The sequence below is a fragment of the Nelusetta ayraudi genome, unplaced genomic scaffold, assembly GCF_046127955.1.
Source record: "Nelusetta ayraudi isolate G7.1 ecotype Tasmania unplaced genomic scaffold, CSIRO-AGI_Nayr_v1 ptg000063l, whole genome shotgun sequence".
NCBI lineage: Eukaryota > Metazoa > Chordata > Actinopteri > Tetraodontiformes > Monacanthidae > Nelusetta > Nelusetta ayraudi.
Window position 1 is genome coordinate 3242148 of NW_027466113.1, and position 25353 is coordinate 3267500.

The window sequence follows — 25353 nt, forward strand, 5'->3', positions numbered from 1 at the left end:
GCCAAAGGCTGAGGCTTCTCAGTTTCCATGACAACTGTGAGGGTTCTTGAAAAGGTAAGAATGTTTCTTGTCAGACCGCCGTCTTCGTTTTCCTTCCGCGGGAGACGCAAATGGTCTGCGATGAGGTGGAGGAAAACGCTTCTTCCCCCTGGTGAAACTTTGCTGCGGCTGTTGTGTAGCAGCGGCACAATCACAGCCACTCGAGTCCGGTGGAGCCTGTGTGGACCGGGAGGTGATTCCCAGAGGGGGACACAGTAATGCCACAGCTCATTATCCTGCTGGCCTGGAGGCTGGTAATTGAGTCGTTTGTGGATATTTTGGGGCTGAGCTCACGGTGCATGCAGATTGGGCGGACGTCCTTCCCAGCAGAAAAATTGGCCATATATGTGAAAGTGCCGCACTTGCCCTGTTCATTCATTAGTTCTTTTTGAAAGCCATATTAAGAAATAGTAATAGTCTCTTCATTTTATACCTGAGATCCATCTAGTGCTGTGCACAAGAACATACAATTTTATGACCTGAGAAGCTCTCAAATGATTCATAGCTTAATTACATCTTTCAGAGGATTGTGTAAGGATATCATACCAAAAGAAATGTGATATTGCTGTTGTTTTTCCCCTCACTCCTCTGTTTGTGACAAAATGATTGCCGTCACCCTGTTAGCCCACAGCAGTTAAATATCCATGACAAAGCTTCACAGAAACACCAACAACAATTACTGCCACGCTGGGGCCAAAGCCATTTTCCAGGAGTAATCTTCCATGCAAACCAAATATCCTCATATCCTTTGTCATTGCAAATATTACCCGCTTCATGTGATGTTGACTCTAATGCTGTGAATAAACATTTTCGCCAGAGTATTTTTTAAAATGCGTGACAATGTTAATGTTCATTTTGAAAATTCTAACCATTGTTGTTCGTAAATAGATAACTCGAGGTATCCATAAAGGGAAACCACTGAAGTTATGGTTCTAACAGTATTATTAGTTTGTTCCTTGGTAACAGTGGTAGCGGGGGTCGCAGACTGTGTGTGTTTTTCATGAACAGGAATGTGTGACGTCATACACCTAAAAACCAGGGGCACTCAGACTTTATAAATAACTCCCTTAACCGCAGGCCAGACACACCCATCAAGCAATTATGGAGCATTTCTTCGGGGCGTGTGAAGGAAATGTACGTCTAGCGCCATATGTTGAATAAACTGGCATTGTTTTTCCGATGCCACATGTTCTTTTTAACTTGTGAAAAAAATAAAATTTTTTTACTTCTCTCATGTGCTTCACTTTTTGAGTGTGTGTGTGTGTGTGTGTGTGTGCAAAAACAGGCATCAGCGAGCCCTTGGTGATGTCACAGAGGGCACTGAAAGGACTAAAAGTACTAGTGACAACATCACCGCTTGATCCTTCTGCCCTCAATGGGCAGAAGGACACCTTATGTCCCTTTCCAAACATATGGCAGCTGCTACAAGAGCATCATCTTTAGCAGGAGGAGGGAGACTGTAGTCTAGACTGACTTTTTTCTTTCTTTCTTTCTTTTTTACCCTATTAAGATAATTAATCAGCCCTATGGAGTCCTGGATGAAAAGTGAAAACTTTCAAAATAATATTTCCTTCAATATTTTTACAGGCCAGATGAATAAACTACATAGTTCATTTCAAAGGTTTCGACGAAGCTAAGAAGGTATTCTGATTTAGTTACCAAGTTATCTCATTTATTTTTTAAGTGATAAGTAACCTTGAGGGAAAGGTAATCAAGCACTTCGTAAACGCACCACGACCTATCCCAACACTTTTAAATCCCAATCCATAATATCGCGTTTAAGTTTATTAGTCGACTTAATACTGTGTAGTTTTTCAGGGCTCGGTAATTAAATCTGCCTGTGTGCTGTTCTTTGGCCAATTACGCGGTCACCATTCTGATCGTCACTGAACTTTTTGCCGGTGCCTTGAAGGGAACACTGTACCTTTAAAAACAAACTCTTGCCGTCTTCTGTCGGTCTGTCGACTAGTGGCCACGTTCGGCTACGTGACTCACTCCGATCGCTGTCCCGGGAGATAATCCACCAAGGTCTGGACAATAAAAGAATTAAACAACTTCACCTTGCAACGCAGACCCCTTTTGCTTCACGTAAAAGGTAAAAAAAAAACAAAACAAACAACTTTCTTTGTTGTTTGTTTGCGAAGTTCGGCGGAATAAAGTTTTGGGTGTCGGTTTTGAATGAACGCTGGCCGCCCGCCCGCCCGCCGGGACTGAAGCGGGAGGACGGGGCTTCTTCCTGGGGTCGTCCCGGCTGTCGACTCTGGGCTCCTGGACACTGTTCGAACGGGACAAGAGGGCTTCAGGTGCCGGCCAGAGCTGAGGAGGACGGGGCAGTTTTCATCGAGGAAGACGGCGAGTTTAACTTTTCATAGCAAAGTTGAGAATAACGGGGAGACAGAAAAAGAAGGAGAAGAAGAAGAAGAAGAAAAAGAAGAACGGAGAGTAAGCCAGCAGTTCTCTGGAATATTCGACTTGGACTCATTTTTTCCACCAATAACTGAGGCTGTTCCTCTCGTTAACAACGATTTAATCGTGTCCTAACTCGACTGCTCTGCAAACATGGATAAATACGAGGATTTTGGACTGGAGGCGAGTAAATTCATCGAGGACTTGAACATGTACGAAGCCTCCCGGGACGGTCTGTTCCGGACGCGGAGGGACGCGGGAAACAACCCGGACTTCGAGGAGACCAGGAAAGTTTTCGCCTCCAAAATGACCAAGATCCACATGCAGAAGCAGCAGGAGGAGTTGGCAAGGAGCCACCAGGCCGTGAGGATGAACGGCGGCGGCCACAACAGCGCCCATTACACCCGGGACCGACCGCCCATCAACAGCGGCAGGCAGCCCGGGGAGGCGGCCGCCAAGCCCCCGCTGCTGTCCGGCCCGGTGCCGGGCCTAGTGCCGGGTCCAGGGCCGGGCCCCGCGGCCGGGAGTCAGTACCCGCATCTCGACGGCCACAAACCCCAGCCAGCCACCCAGGTTGAACCTGCTGCCGGCAGGCCGTATGGTCACGGACACAGTTATGACCATAAGGAGGTAAATACATACTTATTATATAATACTAGTTCCCTTGTCAAGCTGCTGTAAAGGCGAATGTCTCCTACAGATCAATAAAGTATCTATCTATCTATCTGTCTGTCTATCTATCTATCTATCTATCTATCTATCTATCTGTCTATCTGTCTATCTATCTGTCTATCTGTCTGTCTGTCTGTCTGTCTATCAAACCAGCACACCCCATCTAGCCACACTGCTGCAGGGGCCCCGTCCTGTGAGGGCCCTTGTCCACCCCAACAGAGGAAGAACCCTCAGCCAGTCAACTCTATCACCACCACCACCACCTCCTCCAGCAGCACCAGCAGCAGTGCTCCTCCTCAGCAGACCCTCAACCCACCGCACAACTGGAGCTCAACCTCAGCCGCTAGAGGATGGGAGGGCCCGGACCTGATCCCAACGCCCCTGGGAAACTCCACTGGAGTAGCCCACCTCCAGCCTGCCCAGCCTGGAGCCCCTCACACGCCATCCAGGCCCTCCACCAACCACCACGGTCCTGCCCCAGTGTCCCCACCTCTACCTGCACCCGCTGAGGCGGCTCAGCCCAGAACCCAGAGCCCGTCTGCTGTCTCCAGCGTTCTGAGCCAACAACACACCCAAGTTCCCGCTCGTGGGAACGTCAAGAGCGCTTCTGGTCCCCCAGAGTCTGGCCGCCCAGTCGGCCAGCCCCCTGTCACGCAGGCCTGTGACCCCACAGCAGTGGAGGTCAAGCTGGAGGCCCTCACCCAGCGGCTGGAGAAGGAGATGGACTCCCAACCCAAGGCCGACTACTTTGGTAAGACAACACGACACAGGCTGGTGCTGTGAAACCCACACAGCCATGGAATCATGAGCACACCCTAACCCCAGAACACACATCCAGTTGTGTGTTGATTTACTCGTGCATACGCTGCCCCCTTTGTTCCCCCACCCCCATATGCTTAAACATTGCGTGGTGCCACCCAGTTTACTTTTTTGTCTCAGTTCATAATAATCTGTTTCGACTGAAATAGAAGGACCTAAAAGGAGAAAACACAGCTGGTGACTGTGTTTTTATTTTAAAAGCTTCCCGCCTGCTCTTTATTCAGTTACAACAATCCTCGAAAAAGAGTTGCCTCTTTTGACTCGTGGTCGCACTTGAATTTAAACTTGCACGGTTGTCACTCTATTTGCGAGCATGCCACCCATTGTTGCCAGTATGTGACAAACACGCAGCCTCAGTGAGGTGGGTGGGGTGTGGGGGTAGCGTAATAAAACACTGTGACTGTGAGGTTGTCACCAAGGAGCACGTGTTTAACCCACTGCGCTGTTCTACCCTTTATTATCCGCTGGGTTTCCCCTAAAATGGTCCCATGTTTTCTTTTTCTCACGGAAGGTTTTATTTCTATTTTCACTTCTTTACAACACACATTTTCCCACCGCCAAAACAAAACAACACTAAACTAAAATCAAACAAAGACCCACAATATGCATGACAAACAACAAAACTAAAACCCAACAACACAGATCAGACAAACGAGCTCAACCTCCAGCTTTACATTTGGTCCCATCGTGTAAAATGCAATCATTGTAAACACATATATGCCTGTATCATAATGAAAATAAATGAATTAGGTAAATAAAGAACAACGTTATTGGCTGTGGAAAAAACAGGTTTGTAGCGAAAAGCCTCAACACCTGCAAACTTCTCTTTTCTAACCCACGTCGGCACTTTTGCAGTTCAGTAAGACGAGCAGCAGCAGCGCTAGCAGGAAATGGACTTTAAGAAGGAACACATGCTTTCGCAGGCAGCCAGTCAGCTGACGGACTTGTATCCCAGATGCAGAAGATAGACGGAATAATCGGAGAGATATTTGTGGCAGAGTCACATGGCGGCCAGGTGCTCCTCGCTGGGGGGAACTCTGCCGCCCAAATGTCACCGGTACAGCTGTGACAATGCCACCCACTGCCCACGTGGAGCACTACCTAGTGGGCAGCGGAGGACCTCCCGCTGACGCCACCGTCACCACTGAGCTCATCAACAGCAACGAGTGCAGAGGCGATCGCAAACGGGTGGGAAAGTGCAGAGTAGAGCGCGTGACGTTTGGAGGAGATGCTGTTTTTTCCTACTCAAACATTCCCACGTTAGCCCACCCACACACACACACACACACACACACACACATGATTCTGTATGCATGCTCCCACCAGACCATGGCTCATCCTCTGAGTCATGCTATCAGAGCAGAATAAAAAGACTCTATTTCATCTTATTTTCTTCACGAATCTGAAATCACATAATTTCGGTCAATAATCCATTTGTTTAGGGCTCCAAAATGTAATTGTGCGATGCTTTGTGCCCTAATTGCAGTACGAAACACCCTGTTGTCGTCTCTCTCTAGACACTCGAGTGTTGGCCGGTCTCCCAGCGCTCCCAGTGGTGCTCCCAGTAGTCAGTGAACTTCTAAATATGCTCTGTTTGACGCTGCTGCAGCTTCAGCTTCTGGGAAAACCAGTCGTCTGCCAATCGGCTGCAGCAGGGAAACAGTGAGGAATGTTGGAAGGACTGAAGAGAGGAATTTTAGAAATGATGTCTCAGGACTCAGAGAGAGGAGAGAGGAGGGGGTGTGCCTGTGGTGAAGTTGAATGGATGAGCAGTCAGACTCAGGGCTCAGGGAACCGTCCTGTGGCTGCTGCCCAGTCTGAGCGGATGTGAGGATTTATTGAGCAGTCGACGGGAGGAGGAGGAGGAGGACGACGAGGAGGGAGACTCCAGTGCTCGCCCGCCCTGCCCTTCCCTTCTTTTTTTTCCCCGCTTGTGGCTTTTTTACACAGCCAGCAGGGCATTTTAGCGCGTTGGGATGGAGGATTAATTTGTCCCAGCTGCCTTCAGCCTGGAAACCTTCCTATTAACTCGTCCGCCGCGGCTGCCGTGCACAAACAGATTTTGATTTGTTTGCGAAGAAGAAGCTGCGTGCCTATGTCTACCAGTGAAATTCATAATGACGACGGTGGCGTCTGTTAAGAAACCCCGTGTGGTGTTGTTGCCATGTGGATGTGCAGAGAATTTACAACCTTCTTTAGAAAAACGACAACTTAAGTTTCAAGTGACAGTGGTTTTCCATTTGTCCTCCAGCTGCCTGTGCACTCTAGAGGAGGACACGTCACCCACTTGTTGGCAGTAGCACTAGCTAACTTCAGTTTTGGGATCAGCAACACCAGCGAATATTCAACCAGAGAGGCTGGAACTAGGGAGGTACTGATACAGTCAGATTTTAGCGCTGTCATGGCTTCAAATATGTGACTAAACAACGCTTTGTCAGTTAATAACTGACAGGAAAGAAGGGAAAATTGATAACGCATTAAAAAGTGGTAATCGTCTGAGTAGGAAAAACAATGTGGAAGAAACTCCAGAAGGACTTCCTGTAACCTTTGACCTCAGTCCAGCGTAGGTGGAGCAGTTTGGGGGCGGGAGGGCTGTGACCCTGCACCGGTTTGTTTTGGTCACCTCCACTGCCAAATTATGACCTCCAGTGGTGCAGTGATTGTGTACGTACAGCAGATACTAAACGTATCTGGATTTATTTATTGTTGTTGTGTCACATTTTTTAAATTTAATGACACACTTGGATTTTTGACCATGTAAACCAGGCTCCCATAACACTGTCCAGAAATAACAGCAACCAAACTCTCGCCATGAGGTGGCGCTAGTCGTCGCAAACTGGAGCTTCTCCTTTTCAATCGGTGGCATGTTGGCCAGCGGACAAACATCAGGAGGTTTGACACATAGGAAAGGTGTGTGTGTGTGTTTTTGGGGAGTGGGTTGACTGTGTGTTTTTCTTCCCCTCCCCCTGCACAGAGTAAACAGAAGGTCCCCCAAATAATCACACTGCTGTTGTGTGTGTATATGTGTGTACATATGTGTGTGTATGTATATATATATATATATATATATATATATATATATATATACTGTATATATTCACACACATACTTTGTGTTGATGTCAGGTGGTGGAAGAACCTTCTGGTGGAGTCGACTTGGCCCGTAACTGCATTAAGGCTCCTTATGTGACTTTTTATGAGGCAGGAAATATGACGACCGGGTCTTTGACGTCTGTGTCAGGAGTTATGTTGTCTTGTGTTGTCCTTCTATACAAAGGTCACAAGGCTAACTTGAAAGCTACATTCCGGCGCTTGCTAACAATAACTGTGTGTTGAGTCCAGACCATCTGCTGCAGCTGCTGCAGCCTCTGACTCTTTGTCCTCTGATGGTGGCAAGAGGCTTTAAGCTGCTTTATTTAGAACCTGGTTACATATTGTGTTACCTCCAGTCTGTGAAGGACCTGATTAAATAACTGGAGTGTGTTTGTGGAGGAGGCTGCCGCGTGATGTGTGTATGTGTGTTTTGGCCACAGTGGAAACAAAGGTGTCTTTGTCCGGGTTACGAGGAGAGCCAGAGCAGAGGTGGGCGGAACCACAACAGAGGTAGGCGGGGTCAGGTCAGAGATGGGCGGGACCATGCTGGGACACGCCCCTCTCCCAATTGCTGCCACCCTGTGGCCGAGGTAGACTCTCTCTCTCTCAGAGATGCGGAGCCGGGCACTGAAGTTGTGCGGTCACTGTAACTTCTCAGTATGATTTCATATTAAAGGCACCGCAGAGGCATTGTTCAGAACCACACATATTTTGAAAGTCAAAATGGGAAAGAATTTCTGTTGCTTCACATCTTCTCCAAACTCTACAATCCCAAGAGACGAAAGTCTTGTTTTTTTCATATTTCTCCAAGGGTTTTAAGCCTCTGTTTCTCTTTTACCTCCTTCACGGATCAGTGGACACATTTGTGTTTGAACAGAGACTGTGTGTGAGGAAGGAATTGTTTCATTCTTTTATCAGTGGAGTCGGTAAAAGACTCCTCAGTGTCCGAGCCAAATCAAATAAACAAGTCGGGATATATTTCCTCTTTGGCTGATGTCGCTGGTTAACCAGCTTCCTGTGCCCCCCCCCCCCCCCACACACACACACACACACACACTTCCCCCCACAGTCTGACCCCTCCCCCTGCTCCTCCCCCCAGCCCTTCATTGTGTTGCTCTGGCTTCATCACAGAGGTCTCCTCTCACTAGACGTCTCCGCACTCGACCGTGAGTTGTTCGACACGTATCACCTGGATTTTCTCTCAGGGTTTCATAGACGAAGATCATTCCTGTCAGTTGATGACTTCATTGTCAATCGTGAGCGTCCTCATTAGTTGCGTGTCGTCGTGGTGTTGATGACTGCAACACCTGCGTGGTTTCACCGTCTCACCTCGTGAGAAGTGGCAGGAAAGAGGGAAAAAAAACAACCTTTATTCCTACTACTTCTAGAACATTCGGAATGTGTGCTAAACCTGCTGAGATCAACTACAAAATAATAACAAGATAGGAGCAGTCGACAAAACTCAAAACTTGACTGACTGACTGACTGATTGTCATCCATCTAAATGTCTTGTGTTGTGTGTCGTGTGTGTCAGGAGTGTGCGTGAAGTGCCAGCAGGCGGTGTTCGGAGCCAGCCAGGCCTGCCAGGCCATGGGGAGCCTCTATCACAACAGCTGCTTCACCTGCAGCGCCTGCAGTAAGTCCACTCGCACCTCTCGCTCTCTGACTGATTACTGACTGCTGGTGTGACCTCCAGAGAGTCACTGTTACAGTCAGAATGCCTTCATTTATCCCACACTGGGGGAAAGTTTCACAGTTATGGCGGCGTGTGCAGTGCAAAGAGTGAATCACAAATAAATGCAGTGCATATCTGAGTAAGTGTTAAACAATAAGTGTTTTATTGCACCTGATTGGAGGGTTCATTTCCTGATACAGCTGCTGTGTGGTGACTGGGTGTGTCAGTCGCTCCTGCAGCCCTCTCTCTCTCACACACACACACACACACACACACACACACACACACACACACACACACACACACACACACAATCATCATCACCACCAACATCATCACCATCATCTCCTCTCTCCTCCAATTCACCCGTCAGTCTGGGAAATAAACCTTGCAGCACAGTTTGTGTGCGACATCACTCACTGGGTCATTAAGTTGTGCAATCACCGTTGAGAGGCGTTCACCGCTTCACCGCTGCTCCTGAGCCAGTGGCTGCTTGTTGCAGCTCGTACACCCCAATTACGTCAAATGTATTTTTCAAAATGTGTTTTTAAGAGATGTTTTGATTTCACATGACTTCTCGTTATTATATATAGCTGTGTTTTTTTTTTTGTATCTTACAGCAGTTGTGGTGTGATGGACAGAAATTCCATCCAATCGTGATTTCAAACTGTAGATATCTTTTAATGGACCTTCCTTTTCATTATCTCTTTACACAGTATAAATATATATATTAACAACAACTATATAACAACTTTTGTCCAGACAGATCCATTAAAATAAACAGACTTAAGAGAAATATTGTGCCTGAAATACAAGGATAAGCAACACTTCAATTGATCTGAATGCATGAAGCTGACTTTGCTGTGCAATATGCGCAACAATACATCTGTTGCAGCTGCTGCATTTATTGCACTTCTCATTCATGAAGTTCAAAGCCAAAGTGGTGAGATGCAGCGAGGGACCAACCTCCCCCTTCTCCCGAGCCCCTCCCCCAGCCCTCACGCCAACTAAACCGCCCCCAGTCCCAATTACCAGACAGTGGGAATGTGGAGTATTTGTGGCGGGGTCGCGACCCCTTCTTCCTCCCACTGTTCTTTTTCACCTTTGGCCTCGCTTGTTATGCCCCCTCAATGTATGATTAACATCCATACGCTTCCCTCAACCTCTGTGCCCTGTGTGTGCTTGTTCGTCTGCGTGTGCGTGTGTGCGTGTGTGCGTGCGCGCGTGTTTGTGTGTGAGAACAAAGATGAAAAGGCGGAGATATATTGCTGCTCAAAATGAAGCCGATGTTTGGTGGTGGTGGTGGTGGTGATGTTGGGGTTGGAGGGGGGGCCTTTAAACGCCACATACCTCTCATAGCTCTCTCCATGTGGGGGCTCACCCCCCACCCCCCACCCCACCCCAGAGAGAAAAGCATCCCAGCTGGGGAGGAATGCAGGCAGGCAGGGTGGGTGGGTGAGGCCCCGCTAGAGAGTCCAGCTGCAGCCGCTGGTCTCTGGGCTGGTGGAAATATTCAAATACATAGATAAGCAGATAAATGAAGAAATAGATAATGCGATTGTGAGTGTAGTGCATAGGTGTCAAACTCTGGCTGGCAAAGCCAATATGAAATCACTCCTGGAGCTGCTGGCCTGCTGCTATTATACAGCACATGTACTATTAATACTGCAAATCCCAAAGCGCTCTGCTATGTACTTTGGTGCGTCAATCAGGACAAGAAGTTCATTGAAGGATACTATTAGGACTTTATTGGGTTGTTGTTGTTATTTTATTTTTAAATGTCTGATCAGCCCATGGAAAAGGCGGACTGTTGAAATTTAGTTAAGAAGGCTGCAAATGAAAAAGGCATACAATTTTTATTTACATTTTATTTATTTTGATGATTTTTTTTTTTTAAATTTGAAATTCGACATTTGAATGTGTGCAATGTCAAGTTATTTATCGTCTAGTAGTTAGCAGTGCTAGTTCAGGCTGAAGCAAAACTCCTTTGGGTCCATGTGAAAAGGTCCACTGTTCTATCTGGAGGAAGATTTCTTTCCAATGAATATCAATGTTGGCTTTGGCGACTTTATCCAAGTTTGACATTTTGGCCCCCGACTGCGTGTTTGAGTTTGATGCCCCTGGTGCAGCATGACACGTAGCAAGCGCACTGGCGGAAGGATCCACGGAGTGCATGTGGTGATGCGGTCACATCTGCTGCTGTCTTTCAGGGATCCTCGCTCACCTTCCTCCAGAGTTCACAGTGTTGCATAACAAGCTGCCCGCAACTGTGTGTGTGTGTGTGTGTGTGTGTGTGTGTGTGTGTGTGTGTGTGTGTGTGTGTGTGTGTGTGTGTGTGTGTGTGTGTGTGTGTGTGTGTGTGTGTGTGTGTGTGTGTGTGTGTGTGTGTGGTTTGCTCAGAATGATGAGGCCTCGGTCAGAAGCAGTCGGGGTGCGGATTTGCAATTTGAAATAAACCTTCCACTCCAACCGGAATCTTTATCAGCAAAGAGTGTCGGAAGAGAGAAAAACACACGTTTCCCTCGTCTTCTCATCTTCCCTCCCATTTGTTCCTCTTAAACGAATCTCTCGTTCATGGAGATGATGACGAGGTGACACACGGTGGCCCCCGTCGTGTGTGATTGGACTTTACAGCGGGCCAGTGTGAGAAGACTGCGATCTCCTGCTGCATCACAGCCGTCAGCAGAGTTTTTGGAGAAGACAAACAGGCGTTTGATTGGTCCTCAATCCTCCAGTGTTTTCACAACCTGCTCAGTGGATTGTCAGGGTGTAACCCAGACACTCCGGGTGCAGCTCACAGTGAAGTGAGACACATCCAAAGCTACCTGAGGTGACTTTTCTCACCTAAACGCTCCTCAAACCAAAGACACGGCAGGCTTTTGCTGCGACGCCTCGCTGGGCTAATCTCTCTCAGAATAGAGCCCAGCGAGTTGGGCTTCCATTAGGAAGTCACTGCAGGGTCACTGTGAGTCTGTGATTTTCTGAATGGAACCACACAAAGGAACTCCTCGGAGGTTATAAATTGAGAGAGAGAGAGAGAGAAAGAGAAAGAAGGCCCTTGTGTTTGTCTCCGTCCCGCAGGTGTTTTACATTTTGATGAAAGTGCAAAACCGTCGCCATTCGTTCTGCTTGATTTTCAAATATTCAGCCCGACTCCTCCTGACTCTAATTAAGCCTTTATCTCTGAGCAGAGCCCAGGGCCTCTTCCCTCCTTCATCCCTCCTTCATTTCTCGTCCTCCTTCATTCCTTCTCCTTCTTTCCACCTTTGCCTTCCCTCTATCTTCCCTCCTTCATCCTTCCTTCTCTCCTCCTTCATCGCTCCTTCTCTCCTCCTTCATCGCTCCTTCTCTCCTCCTTTATCGCTCCTTCATCCTTCCTTCTCTCCTCTGGAACTGCTTGTTTGTGATGTCCCATTCCAGTCCGGCGGAAGATGCAACAAAGCGTCTGTGTTATGAGGAAGACCAAAGATTTTTGTATGGGAGACTGTAAACAGAGGGCCAAATATTTCCCTGTAAAGTGTTTTTGATAACCAAGTCAAGTGAAATTTGTCAGTCCAGGATGAAAAGTATACATTTATATAACGAGGCGGCATGGCGGCAAGAACTTTCATTAAAAATAAATAAATAAATAAATAATGCCCTCTTTTTTACATGTTGTAATTATTATTATCAACAGCCCTCCTATGGTCTGATCATTGAAGCAGTCAGGTGAAGAGAGCAGATAAAGACAGTTTCTGTTCAGCCCCCCCCCCCCCCCCCCCTTAACCCCACTGCCCCCTCCTTCACCTTCCCTCCTGGAAAAATGTGAGGAATGCTCCCTCTTCCTGTGGGACCTGTGCAGGAATAGCCGCAGTGTGCAGCAGGCCGAGAGGGAAACACAGGGAGATGTTGTGTGTGAGGCAGAGTGCACCAGTGTGTGTGTGTAAGAGAGAGACACCTAAACACACCAGTCAAGCCCCTCCCACACTAACACACCAACTGCTGGCCAGGGTTTAATCTGACTGATTTTTCTGTCTCAGAGTGTTTCATGCGAGTGCGTTCTGGGCTCCTCATCCCAACGACGTCGACTCTCAAGTCCTAAAGAAATGTTCTCTGAAGACCCCGGTGCGCCATAAATCACTCGCTTGATTCATCCGCCTTGGATTCAGCAGGATGAGATGAATATTGCATGAGGGTCCATTACCTTGGAAATGAGTGTTTAATTAATCACCCCGATCTCGGTGCAATTGGGCTGTAACTGTCCGAGAACGAGGCTCGTCTCGCAGTTTCTCTCACTTCGTGTCGCCTTCGACCTTCTTGTTGTGACTCCATGATATAAAAAGACTGATGTTTTTTTTTTTTTGTTCCCTTTTCAGAAGGTCAATCCAGTGTGGTGACATTAACAATGGACTCTTCCTTCTTGCGTTTGTGTGTGCAGGTCGCAGGCTGCGAGGGAAGGCCTTCTACTATGTGGGAGGGAAGGTGTTCTGTGAGGAGGACTTCCTGGTGAGTAACACACAAGCTAACACACATCAGAAACATGCAAAAGGGAAGAAGACAAGTGGTCCAGATTTGGACTCTTGAGCTGTGTAACTGCCTCAGCTGCTTCTTCTCCTCTTGGTTGCAACTCCTTTTACTTTTTCTCCCCCCTCCTTGCAAGCCTTCACCACGAGCTGCATGATCTCCACGACAAGTTATTAACTTTTAATCCTCCGTGTGCTCAATGAGTCTTTGACCTCGTGGCCTGTTTCGATAGGATCTCGTGCAGCGGAGAGGGTCGGCCAGCCAGCAGAGACGCTGCTGTGCTCAATATTTTTAATAGCAGTGCACTAGACAGATGCAATGCTGAGTGCAAAACCCCTTTTTTTCCTTTCCTGCACGTGTGTTTTTCCAACTCGTCATTCAGTGACAGCGGCAGTCAGAAGTGACCACAGTCTGTGTCAATGCTCATCTAATTACCTTTCCAACTGTTAGTTAAAGTCCGGTTTTATATACTGAATTAAATTTGACGAGGCGCCGCAGGTCATCATGTCTGCTCTGCTACCACATTATATTATTTTTTACAGCACTTTACAGGTGTCATAAGTGCTTTCATTTAAGAATAACGACAATGAGGTGCAGCAAGACCAGAATATGTTAGTGCGGTGTATTAAAAGCATCTCCAAACGAATTAGTCTGTATGTTCCCTCTGTCTGTCTGCTGCAGTACTCCGGCTTCCAGCAGTCTGCTGACAAGTGCAATGCGTGCGGCCACCTGATCATGGACATGGTGAGTGTGTGTCACTGCCACTCTATTTGTGTGTGTGTGTGTGTGAGAGAGAGAGCGAGAGAGAGAGAGAGAGAGACTGGTGGTTCATCTTTAAATTGCTGCAGCAGTCAACGTGCTCTGGAACATCTGGATAACGACTCAGAGGGAAGCACTGAGTGTGTGTAGCAGGAAAAGGTTGAGACACACACACACACACACATCAGTGGATGCCTCTCGTCATCACCCTCATAAAGAGGCAGAATTCCGGGCATCTGCAAAAAGACTTTTCCAATCCAGCGGTTGAAAATGAGGTTTCATTGTTCGGTCATTTTAACACCGTCTTTCCCTCATCTCTGTTGCACTTTTTCCAGTTTTTGTTCCGTGGTTGTCGTCTTCTAGTCCCTTCACGATCAAAAAAAAAAGTGATAAAATCCTTTAAACTTTGGAGATAAAAACAAATATGATATGTTTTTTCAGCTCTCAGTGAGGTGGATTCATTTTTGTTTGTCCATCCGTTCACTCCTACTAATGCATCAGACAGAGTGACAGACTGACTGACCGACTGACTCCTCTCCATTCCTCAGATCCTGCAGGCTCTGGGCAAGTCCTACCATCCCGGCTGCTTTCGCTGCGTGGTCTGCAGTGAGAGCCTGGACGGCGTTCCCTTCACCGTGGACACCCAGAACAATATCTACTGCCTCCGGGACTACCACAGGTCTGTCGCTGAGGCCCCACCTCCCTTGCCCGCTGAGGCCCCTCCTCCTTGGGCTGCTCTAAAAATATTTATAGAGTAAGAAAGGAAAAAAACAAGATATTTGTTGTCTGGTCTGGTCTACTGCTACTTGTCTGCTGCCACTGGTCTGGTGTTACCGGTCTGCTGCTACTGGTCTGCTGCTACTGGTCTGGTGTTACTGGTCTGGTGTTACTGGTCTGGTGTTACTGGTCTGCTGCCACTGGTCTGGTGTTACCGGTCTGCTGCTACTGGTCTGGTGTTACTGGTCTGGTGTTACTCGTGGGGGCGCCCCCATGTGGCAGGGCCTGATTCAGCCGCTCGCTGCCACCTCGAGTGAAACACATCAGAAGCACTTCAGACCAGGAGGAGGGGATGCCATGGGGGTGGGGCAGGGTGAGGTCAGGGGTCAAAGGGCAGCCTGATGCCCTCTTTAAGGGCTAAGTGGAGCATGAGCAAATCTCCAAATACATACACATTGTCAGTTTCATATTAGATGACCTACACCTTCAGGAGAATCAGCACTTTTCTCTTTGGGACAAACAGCTGTTGACAGACAGACAGACAGACAGACAGACAGACGCTCCTGCTACTTCCTGATGATGATTCAATCAGAAGAACTTGATTGGCTGTGTGTCTGGCTTTAGGACCCAGCGTGGCCATGAGAGGCTCTTTGTTATTGCCAGGTGGCAGACATGTGTGTGCACATCACTTCCCTCAGTGTGTGTGTGTGTGTGTGTGTGTGTGTGTGTGTGTGTGTGTGTGTGTGTGTGTGTGTGTGTGTGTGTGTGTGTGTGTGTGTGTGTGTGGCGAGAGCCAGCACATGTGCAGTCAAACCCAGCAGTTTATTCAGGATGTTTCCATCAGTGTAGAGAAACAGATGAGAGGAGCTCACAGGTCCACATCCACTGGTCAACAACGGAGCAGCGCCACCCTCAGGCTGTTGTTGGCCGTCCTGCTCACTGTAGTCTGGGAGATGGAGTCAGAGGCCACCGAGGCTGGTTGTTGATGTCGGAAAGACTCCTTCAGTTCACTTCAGTTCACTTCACTGAAGCTCAGTGGAGCCGTTTACGATGCTCAGATGATGATGTAACTGCTGGTGATACTGATGACGAACCGAAGACATTGACACGTGTGCATTTTCTGTTCCACTTCATGCCAATGGAACCTTGTAAACTCGGTCATTCACGCTGCTTTTTTTTGTTTGCTTTTCAGAGTCCTGGCCCCCAAATGTGCAGCCTGCAACCAGCCCATCCTGCCCTCAGAGGTGAGCTGATGTTCACCCTGGTCTTGACACAATGTCACCACAACAGCTTTGTCATTTTATATCATGATACTGAAACTAATACTTTTTTAAAGTTATCTGCTGAATGATGATTGTTTTGTCATTTTATATTGTCACAAAGTTTCCAGATGATGTCCATTTAGACAGTTAGACCTTTCTATTTTAATGATTAATTTATTCACACATCATCATATGAAACACAATATACACTTGTGTGTGTGTGTGAGTGAGAGGGTGGCAGCCAGGCAGCCAACTCTGGAGCTCCGCGCTATTTAAAAACCCCTGCAACTCTCACAGTTTTCCATATTAATAGAGGTCAGAATACTGTGTGTGTGTGTGTGTGTGTGTGTGTGTGTGTGTGTGTGTGTGTGTGTGTGTGTGTGTGTGTGTGTGTGTATTGGATGAAAGGTTGCTGCTGCTCTCCTGGTATTTAGAGGAGAGGTCGCCTGTAGTGGACTGGGGGGTCGGGGGTTGAGGCCAGGGATGGGGTAAGGGGGCGGGGCGCACAGGGTTTGTATCCCACCAGGCTGTTCGTACGGATGCGGAGGGGCGTTTCCTGTCAGGCCGATGCTGCTGCTGCAACCGGAGAAGGCGACTAAAAAAAGGAGCAGCTCCCGCTGCGGAAAGGAGGCCGTAAACACTCTGAGGTCCAGGAAGTCTGCTGTGATTGGCTGAGAGGGGCCACTACAAGACTAGCTGTGTGTGTGATTGGTGGGACATATAGACAATATAGTGGAGCCTTGGCGCTCTGAGTGTTTCTGCAGCAAACAACAAGTACGAGAGGAACTATTTTAGTATTGACCTGTGTCCCATCTCAGAGATGTTGTTGCACTATCAGATAATAATTGGAATTGTTCTTCACTGAAATGGTCCAGTTTGGCGTTTCTAAGTATGGAGCAGTATTGATTACCTGTTGTATTGTCTGCTGTGACCTCCGGATGTCTTGGACTGACTCCAGTCCATTAGTGTGTGTGTGTGTGTGTGTGTGTGTGTGTGTGTGTGTGTGTGTGTGTGTGTGTGTGTGTGTGTGTGTGTGTGTGTGTGTGTGTGTGTGTGTGTCTTTCCAGACAGCTGCACTTCCTGTCAGAGGTTCATATCTGCAGACAGACTCCCCCTCCTGTTAGCTTATCACCTTCTACTAGCTTAGCATCAACGCTAAGGGAGGCTATGGAATGCTAGCAGCTACACTAAAACTCACAGTGTGTGTGTGTGTGTGTGTGTGTATGTCTTGTCTCCACCCCTCCAGGGCTCTGACGAGACCATCCGGGTGGTGTCCATGGACAGAGACTACCACGTGGAGTGCTACCACTGCCAGGTAACCCACCCTAACACACACACACACACACACACACACACACACGCCTCCCTCCACCCCATAATCAAGCAGGTTTGAGACTCTGGCAGCCAGGCGCCCCCCAGTGGCCCATTAAGACTGTGGGTTAATTACAGCCTTGCTTGGTAATAGTATGTTGTCCAGGACCAGGAGGGAGGAAACACTTCATCACCATCACCATCACCATCATCATCATCATCATCATCATCATCATCAGCATCAGCATCATCATCATCTCACTCTCTCTTGCTGACTTTTTTTGCCCAGGCTGACTGAAGCGGCTGTTCTGCCACTTAATAGAATAGATGGAAACTATACTGTAATTACAGTCATTACCAGAAACATTCAAGTCAATCTATATACAACAAACAAACAAGAGCAGATGTGCTAAATGCAGTCAGTTGTGCAGGAGTCGGCAAGGTTTTATCAACCATGAGTGTAATATTTGCTATTGAGTCCAGAAAAAGTCCTGAATATTATCCATTTACAGTAAAGGAGCAGCTAACAGGAAAGGTCTCTGCGTCCTCCTGGTGGATTTGTGTTAATCTCACCATTAGTTGACCAAGCGGCACCTCAGCGGGAGAGTTGAGTCTTTGTGAACACATTTCTCCCTCGATGTCTGAACCCCAAAAAACCCAGATAAATATGTCCCTGACCACCAGGTGGTGTTTGATTATCATTTTTTTCTGGACTGCCCACGGCAGCGGCCCCCCAACGTTTTTTGCCCCACGGACTGGTTTAATGTCAGACAGGGACTGGCAAAATTGTATTTTCTAAATATAATAACAAGAGCCTTGACATGCGTCAAGAGTTGAGCCATTAGACGGATGCCACGGAGAGAATCCGGTAACTTTTCAAAATAAAACATCGCTCAGACTCAGATAATAGTTAAAACGGAAGTAATTAACTTATTGATTCTTTTGGTGCGGCCCGGTACTGGTCCGCGGCCCAGGGTTTGGGGGCCGCTGGCTCCACGGCTCTCGTTTGCCTACAAAGGAGGAGGTGTTCATCATTTTCATAGCCGCCCTTCTTCTCATTGGTTGGAAACGAGGCTAATGGAGGGCATCCATCAGACCCATTAGCCCCGATGTGTCTGTGGAGGGAGACCCAGTGTGATCCGTTACTACCTGTGTTTGTGGCTGCAGGAGTGCCAGGTGGAGCTGAACGACGAGGAGGGCCACCGCTGCTACCCTCTGCACGGCCGCCTGCTCTGCCACCGCTGCCACCTTAAGAGCCTGGAGAACGGCTCCTCCTCATCCTCCTCCAGCGCCTCCTCCTCCACCTCCTACTGACGGCGGCGCAGCTGGAGGGAGGGAGACCCCTGGTGGTCGGACGGAGGGACTGCCAAGGAAGCGACCGAGCGCCGAGCAGTGGAAAATTTAAGCAATTCTTGTTGTAGAGGATTGATCAGTGTGTGAAATACAGGTGGGTTCCAAGGGGGGAGACCCTGTGAAAGCCTCAAAGCAAAATTCTATGGGGGTCTCATATTTTTTCAAAAAGTTATAACTATATATATATATATATGTGTGTATATATATATATACCATATATATATATATATATATATATATATATATATATATATGGATAGATAGCACTATTTGTCACTAAAATGCCTTTAAGATCCGGTCTTCATTTTTTAAAAACTATTATTTACATTTTCTTTTTTTGCTAAGCAGAACCCTTCTCCCAGAATATTGACAGGTATTTCACACACTGGGATTGATTGATGTGTGACATCATGCCAAGGGCAAGTGTGTTGAGCTTCTCCGGACGTCTGTCAATGAATTTTCCATGATGCCTTTAAGAGGATGAAGTATTGACACAGCAGCAGGGGCCCCACACTGTGTCCCTCAGGCTGTGCGCTAACACTGTTTCCAAGTGTTTCCAGGCATATTTCCCTTCAATATGTCTATCAGATGCGTTGCCAATGTAAACATCTGTTTGTTTGTTGTTGTTTTTGTTGTTGTTGTTTTAGAACATTTAAGGTTGTTACCTTTACCGAAACATATCTAGAAATCAAGTGTGAAGCGGCTCTGAGCAGGACAGTGACTGGTGCGGCAGTCGTGACCCAGAGCAAATATCTACATATCTGTGTATGCAATTTCTGCTATGCAATAAATTAGAACAGGTAATAATTTGAATGACACAATGACCTTGTTAGAAAGAGTGTCATCGTTCTCCAGGTCGCAGTGCTTTTGTATATCTGTGTGTGTGTGTGTGTGTGTGTGTGTGTGTGTGTGTGTGTGTGTGTGTGTGTTCAGTGCCTAATCTTTGAGATTTCTTGTCCTTTGTTGTAGTTTTCTGTCCGATAACAGGGCTACACTGTCCTCTGTCATTAGTCTCTGTGTTATTTAACATATGCAGTGACAATGTAAACACTAGAGCTAGATTGATGAGGTCTCTGTACGCATATGAAGAGATGATTGATGTTAGAATGCTGATGTATGTAGTTGAAATATACTGGGAAAAGAAAAGAAAAACCCACCAAGGCAGACTCATTTATTTTATGTTTCTCTTCCAATGGTCATCATTCACTCATCATCACTCCTCTCGGTAACTACTGAGATCCCCCCCGCCCCCCCTCCTCCTCCGCCCCCTCCAAAGCAGCTCTTTGCCTTCATGCCAGACCTGAGGCTCTTCAGCCCCCTGGTGGCGATCCTGTGCCTCTTCACAAGAATCCCAGAAATCTTCAGCTCAAACGCCGATTGTTTTGCAGCCAGTATGTTTTTTTTTATGTTTTGGGTTTAAGTTGCTCTAAAATTTATTTTAGGTCCTCAGCCAATAGAACTGTGTAGGTGCAACAAATTAAAATAAAATAGCCAATTATGATCACTGTCAGGAAAATATTTAGTAAAGCATCGCGGTAAACTAAAGGTTCTATTCAGTATTGCAGCAGAGTATTATGGTCTGTCTCAGTTAATTGTTTTAGTACTGGGGTGACATCATTTATTGTTCACTCATGCATATCTAGGTGATGCTCCAATCAATACACCTTATAATCATAATAATAGTCTCTAGATTTTGAAAATAATCTGTGCCCATTGATTTTCAGTAACTTTCAGTAATACAAATTTTTATTTTCTCATTCATAATTCACACATGCACTTTATACATCTTCGGGAAGGTAACTTGGAGCTCTGACTGACTGGGTCGATGTGGAAAAATGGGCTTGAAGGCACCCGAGACCGAGCTAATTCCACATTCACCCTGATAGTTTAAATGTCGGCCTTCCATCACTGGAGGCAGTTTGATATTTTGTTACGCAATCTCGCTGTGCTTTTCTTCACATCTACAGTAGTTACACACCTGGCCCCCAGCAGAGGGCGCTTTATTGTGTTCCAGCGCCGTCGTGCTGTTATGTATCTGTCCACCAGGGGGAGCCCTTCTCCACAGTCATCCTCTACTGTAGGCTGCACACAAATGCACCGTTGGTTTGTGTTACTAAACGCTGTGTGTTAGAACCTCACGCACAGCGTAGTGAATCCAATGAGCAGCTGGGTGACTTCATGCTTCCTGGTCACCCTCATGCATTGCATGAAAATCCAGTAATGATAAAGTCACAATAAGACCACCCGCACACTGAGATCCATTTCACTGCTGGATGATAACAGTGCTTAAGATAAAAACAAAACAAAACAAAAAGGTCTCTGTGGACTTTCCCTCTCCTGGAATGTATGAAAGAGTATTTGGCTCAATAGATCATATAATATTGACTTTAAATCCTCGAACAGTCTATTGCGGGCCGAGATGAAGCGATAATCCAGGTTTCTAATCTGGACTAGAGCAGCAATTCTCCAGGATTTGGCTGTTGGTGGTCTGTTGACACATTTTCTTGCGTACTTTGCTCGTCTAGAATGAAGAGTGCACCATAAAAGTGATCTATGACCAGATGTTCATGTCTTCCGTCCAGAGATTCAGGATGATTAAACGTTCCAAAGGTCAGTGGCTGCACTTGCGCCACACCTCGAAAACCTGTTTGTCAAATGTGTTCAGCGTGTTTGGTGTGAACAACTTGAACTAGATTCATTTCTAAGTGAGTTCATGAACCGTGTTTGACGGAAGCGCATTGCTGCCACACTGGAAAAAAACCAAAAACAAAAAACAGGGCTTGGTATCATGTTATATAGCGTGAAAATTTCACGATTTTACGTGTTAATATTCACGTTATACCGTGGTCGCAAGTAAACGCACCAACGGTCCAAACTGAGACCGAGACCGAACAGCGTCTCTCCCGCCCTCGTCCGCCTCCGCCCGGGACGAAGTGGCGAGCGAATCGAGCGCACCCGCGTGCCACAGCTAACCCCGCCCCCCTCCGGTCAACTCCCCCAGTGACGAGGCTCCGATCCGGCCAATCAGCGCGGGGCTTGGCTGGCTGGCTGTGGGGGGTGGGGACAAAAACGTGCGTCGCCGCGGTGCTGGTCCGAGTCAAAGCTGCACGGCCGCTGCACATCGACGCATTCAGCAGTTTTGTTTTGTTTTTGGTAACGCGGGGCCACGATGCGCACACCCGTGCGTGCTTGTGCGCGCGTGTGAGGTTCTCGTAGCGCAGCGTAGCGCAGCGGAGCAGAGCGACTTCAAGTGTCGCAGCAGCAGCTGCTGCTGCTGATGATGATCCCAGAGATGGAATAAACATCCGCCCCGAGCCGCGAAGGACTGAGGGACTATTTGACTGGGACGACTCTTCATCTTCATCATCTCCTCTTCATATTCCTCCGGACTGCGAAGCCGTCGGAAGTGTAAGCAGAGATCTAGCGCGCGTCTCCTCCCTCGTGCACTTTGTGTTATCTCTCTTTCAAATGCATGACGGGAAAAAAAATATGCAAGACTCGTGAATTCCTATGTGTGTGTGTGTGTGTGTGTGTGTGTGTGTGTGTGTGTGTGTGTGTGCAGGAGATGGACGGGGTGGGCGGCTCCATGCAGAAGAAAGCCGCCGAGCTGGAGCGGCTGGCCGAGGTGCTGGTGACCGGGGAGCAGTTGAGGTAGGTAGGGCGGCTGCCCGGGCTCCGCCTGGCCGCGCGCACACACACAACCGCACCGCGACACAACATGAAACAGCTGCAATACAACACAAACACAACATAGCACAATACAAGTCAACACAGCACAACACAACACTGTTGCCAAACCTAAACACGCCCCCGCCTCATTCGCATGTGCGATTCGATGCTCATTGAACAGCTTTTGTCTCTCAATCAACCAATCAACGGGATGTTGAATGAGAGAAAGTGGGTGGACCCCCCCCCCCCTCCCCCTCCACACACACACACACACACACACACACACACACACACACACACACACACACACACACACACATTCTCCTGCTCCACTGATAAAATCTCCGCCACCCCCACTCACCTTTTATATAGTCAGGCCCCTCCCACTCTCCCTATCAGCCTATTGTACGCACCACTAACCTTGGCCTCGCTTGTTTGCCGTGGCTGACCTTTGACCTACTGTACATAGAGAGACGGCTGACTGGCACTGTCAGTGGAGGCCCAGTGGGAGGAGAACACAGAGCTGTGTGTGTTTGTGTTGCTTGTGAAGAAGCAGAGCAATGCACTGCTAACAAACTAATTAGCTATTTAGCTAGCTAGCGAACTAGCGTGATGTCTTCAGAGTTGCTGCTCTGCTCCACTGTCTTCCTGGTTGTTTGGTTGTGTGTCAGTTGCGTGTGTGTGTTTGTGGGTCCAGCTGTTTGTTAAGGGCCTGCTGTTCGGGATGAAGGCTGTGGAAGGCTGTGCCGTGGAGGTTGTCTCCTCCAGGGGTTTCCCAGTTGAGCTTCAGTTCCCTCTGTAGCTGCGTTTCCATTACCCCTAGGGTTGCGCTAAACCTAAATATTTCAATAAAAAACTGGTAATGAAAAAAACGAAACTTGGAAAAACCTCTCAAATTTTGATAAAAGTTTTGTTTTTATGCTCTCATGAAGTGGTTTTTCAGACGTATCGATATAGAGGTATATCGTAAAGCAGGGGTCACCAACTTGGGGGCACCAGGTAGCCCCCAAAGACTTAATGAGGAGCCCGCAGACCTGTTCGAAAAATTGCACAGCTCGTTGAGCTGCGTCTAAAATTCTATTTTATCCAACCTTGTTGAGTCATTTTTGATCATTATTGAGAACTCATGAGCTTGATGAGCACTTTTTTTCTCATTTACGTGTCATCGGACTTGACATGCAGGGTCACGTGACCAGTTCACCTCAAGTGAAAATGGTGCGTTATGTTTGGACAGAGAAGATGGATTTTTTTTTTTTACAAGTAATCAAAGAGACAAATATAACAGCCATTCTTGACAGCTAACAAACAAAAGCAAACGTAATTCTCCCGTGAGAATTACGTCCCACGAGAATTCTCATAATTACAAAAATTACGGTTTATGCACTTCACACCATTCAATGGGAACACCCGCAAATCGCAATTGTACGTCGTCAAAATTTTAGAAATATTGCTTCGTTTTTATTTTCGTGGAAAACTGTAACGCAGCTAGTGTCGCTGCAGTCAGGACGACTCACTGCTGCCCCCTGGTGGTCAGATGGGCTGTTGTCCTGATGGAGGTCAGAGTCTCAAGAGCCGCCAGTCATCCAGTCCTGGACTGTGACCACTGGCTGGGCTCCAGACGTTCCTCCCAGCTTGAACCTGCATCCAGAACGACCAGCTGATAAACGGCTGCGTGCCCTGAAAGCATGAAGCTAAAACCAACTCATTTTGGCAGCTAACAGCGGACTAAAGGTGTTGCTGATGTCTGAAGAGGAAAAGGAGGAAAAATCAGCATGAACAAAACACTGAGATATAGACGACACATCAGAAATGAACTGACCTTTGACCTTTCGTTTTATGCGTCGATCAAGGTCTCATTTTAGAGTAACTGCTTTAGCATGAACTGCTAGCAGCTGTTAGCCATCAAGTTAATTTAAGAGCCACCCTAGAAACTCAGATCGAACAGTTTCATGGTTGATGATCCCCTGTGTGTGTTTGACTCCTGACTCTCGACTCTCGGCTCTCGACTTTGACTCTCGATTCTTGACTTTGACTTTCACTCTCGACTTTGACTCTGGACTCTGGTCTTTTGACTCTCAACTCCGTCCTTTGGTCCCAGCGGGTCGTAATGAGCGACCAACTTTTGCTGCTCGTGGACATAAAATGACTTGTGAGCAGGAAGTTGCTGTGTTTGGGTTGGAGTGAGACGTCCCCGCCTGAACCACAACTTTTGTCGACTCTTGGGTCATGAGTCGGTGCTGCTGGATCACCGGTGAGCAGGTGACGGCGTTCAGACATGACCAGTAAGTAAGTCAGTCAGTCAGTCAGACACGGAGCAGCTGTTGTCGTCCATCTTGTGACCAGTGAAAAGGCTCCTTATTGTTCCTCCTGGTGATGCTGACGATGGAGGAACAGGCCGGTCGGTGTCTCTCTGGGCTCCAGCCTGGTCGTCTAACTGCTGCAGTCAGCAGCTCTGCAATATCACTGTCCTGCTTACTGAGAACGGGAAGAACCGCTCCAGCCACTAAGCCCCGCCGGATAACAGTTTGACATGGTTCACATGAAAATCATCCTCAAAGTATGAAAGTCTAAAGAGATTAGACCGCTGCAGATGGAGGGAGGGAGTGAGTGAGTGAGGGAGTGAGGGTCAGGCTTTAGTTATGGCTGTCGGTGCTAATCCACTCTGATGCTAGCCAGCTGCTATGCTAGTTTGCTGCGATGCTAGCCAGCTGTGACGCTGCATGAGACAAAGTTCCCGCTGCAGCTGCTCCGCGGTGCTGTGAAACCAAGCTGAAGGTCACAAGGTCGTCCACAACAAACATGAGAGCGCCTTCGTTGTCGTCTTGTGTGTGATTTGAGTCAGTGCGGATCCCCGTCGACTCCGGTGTTTGAGCACGAGAGGCCTCCAATGAATGTCCTCGTTGCAGGATCTTTGTCACTCTGGAAGCCAGCAAAGCTCCTCGAGTGATTTAATGTCCAAAACATCTTCAGGTCTCCCGGGGAAAAAACAGCACTTTAAGCTCTTTGTTTGGCGCCTTCAGCTAAAAGTGTTTCTTTTTGACACGCGTTAATCTCAGAGGGAGAGGATCCACTGCCC

General features: G+C 47.7%; 2 protein-coding genes across 2 annotated transcripts in view; both read left to right on the top strand.

Moving 5' to 3' along the window:
• Positions 1–1997: 1997 nt before the first annotated feature.
• Positions 1998–20149, top strand: limd1a (LIM domains containing 1a). Its single transcript, XM_076040705.1, has 9 exons — positions 1998–3075; positions 3271–3868; positions 8563–8664; positions 13121–13188; positions 13888–13950; positions 14514–14644; positions 15875–15926; positions 17191–17259; positions 18423–20149. Exons 1-9 carry the CDS (start codon positions 2599–2601, stop codon positions 18567–18569), a joined length of 1707 nt encoding a protein of 568 aa, XP_075896820.1. The 5' UTR covers positions 1998–2598; the 3' UTR covers positions 18570–20149.
• A 1561-nt stretch (positions 20150–21710) lies between these two features.
• The window catches only part of deptor (DEP domain containing MTOR-interacting protein), a 20837-nt gene continuing 17194 nt past the window's right edge, over positions 21711–25353 (top strand). The window contains exons 1-2 of the mRNA XM_076040706.1: positions 21711–22016; positions 22171–22259. Of these exons, the coding sequence (XP_075896821.1) occupies positions 22174–22259 (86 nt within the window). The 5' untranslated portion in view covers positions 21711–22016; positions 22171–22173. The remainder of the gene's footprint in view (positions 22017–22170; positions 22260–25353) is intronic.

Excerpts from the sequence above, each read along its gene's own strand:
- limd1a (XM_076040705.1), top strand. The coding sequence starts at position 2,599 with ATGGATAAATACGAGGATTTTGGACTGGAGGCGAGTAAATTCATCGAG. Across the intron at positions 3,869-8,562 it reads ACCCAAGGCCGACTACTTTG|GAGTGTGCGTGAAGTGCCAG; the intron begins GTAAGACAACAC and ends CGTGTGTGTCAG. Across the intron at positions 17,260-18,422 it reads TGGAGTGCTACCACTGCCAG|GAGTGCCAGGTGGAGCTGAA; the intron begins GTAACCCACCCT and ends TTGTGGCTGCAG.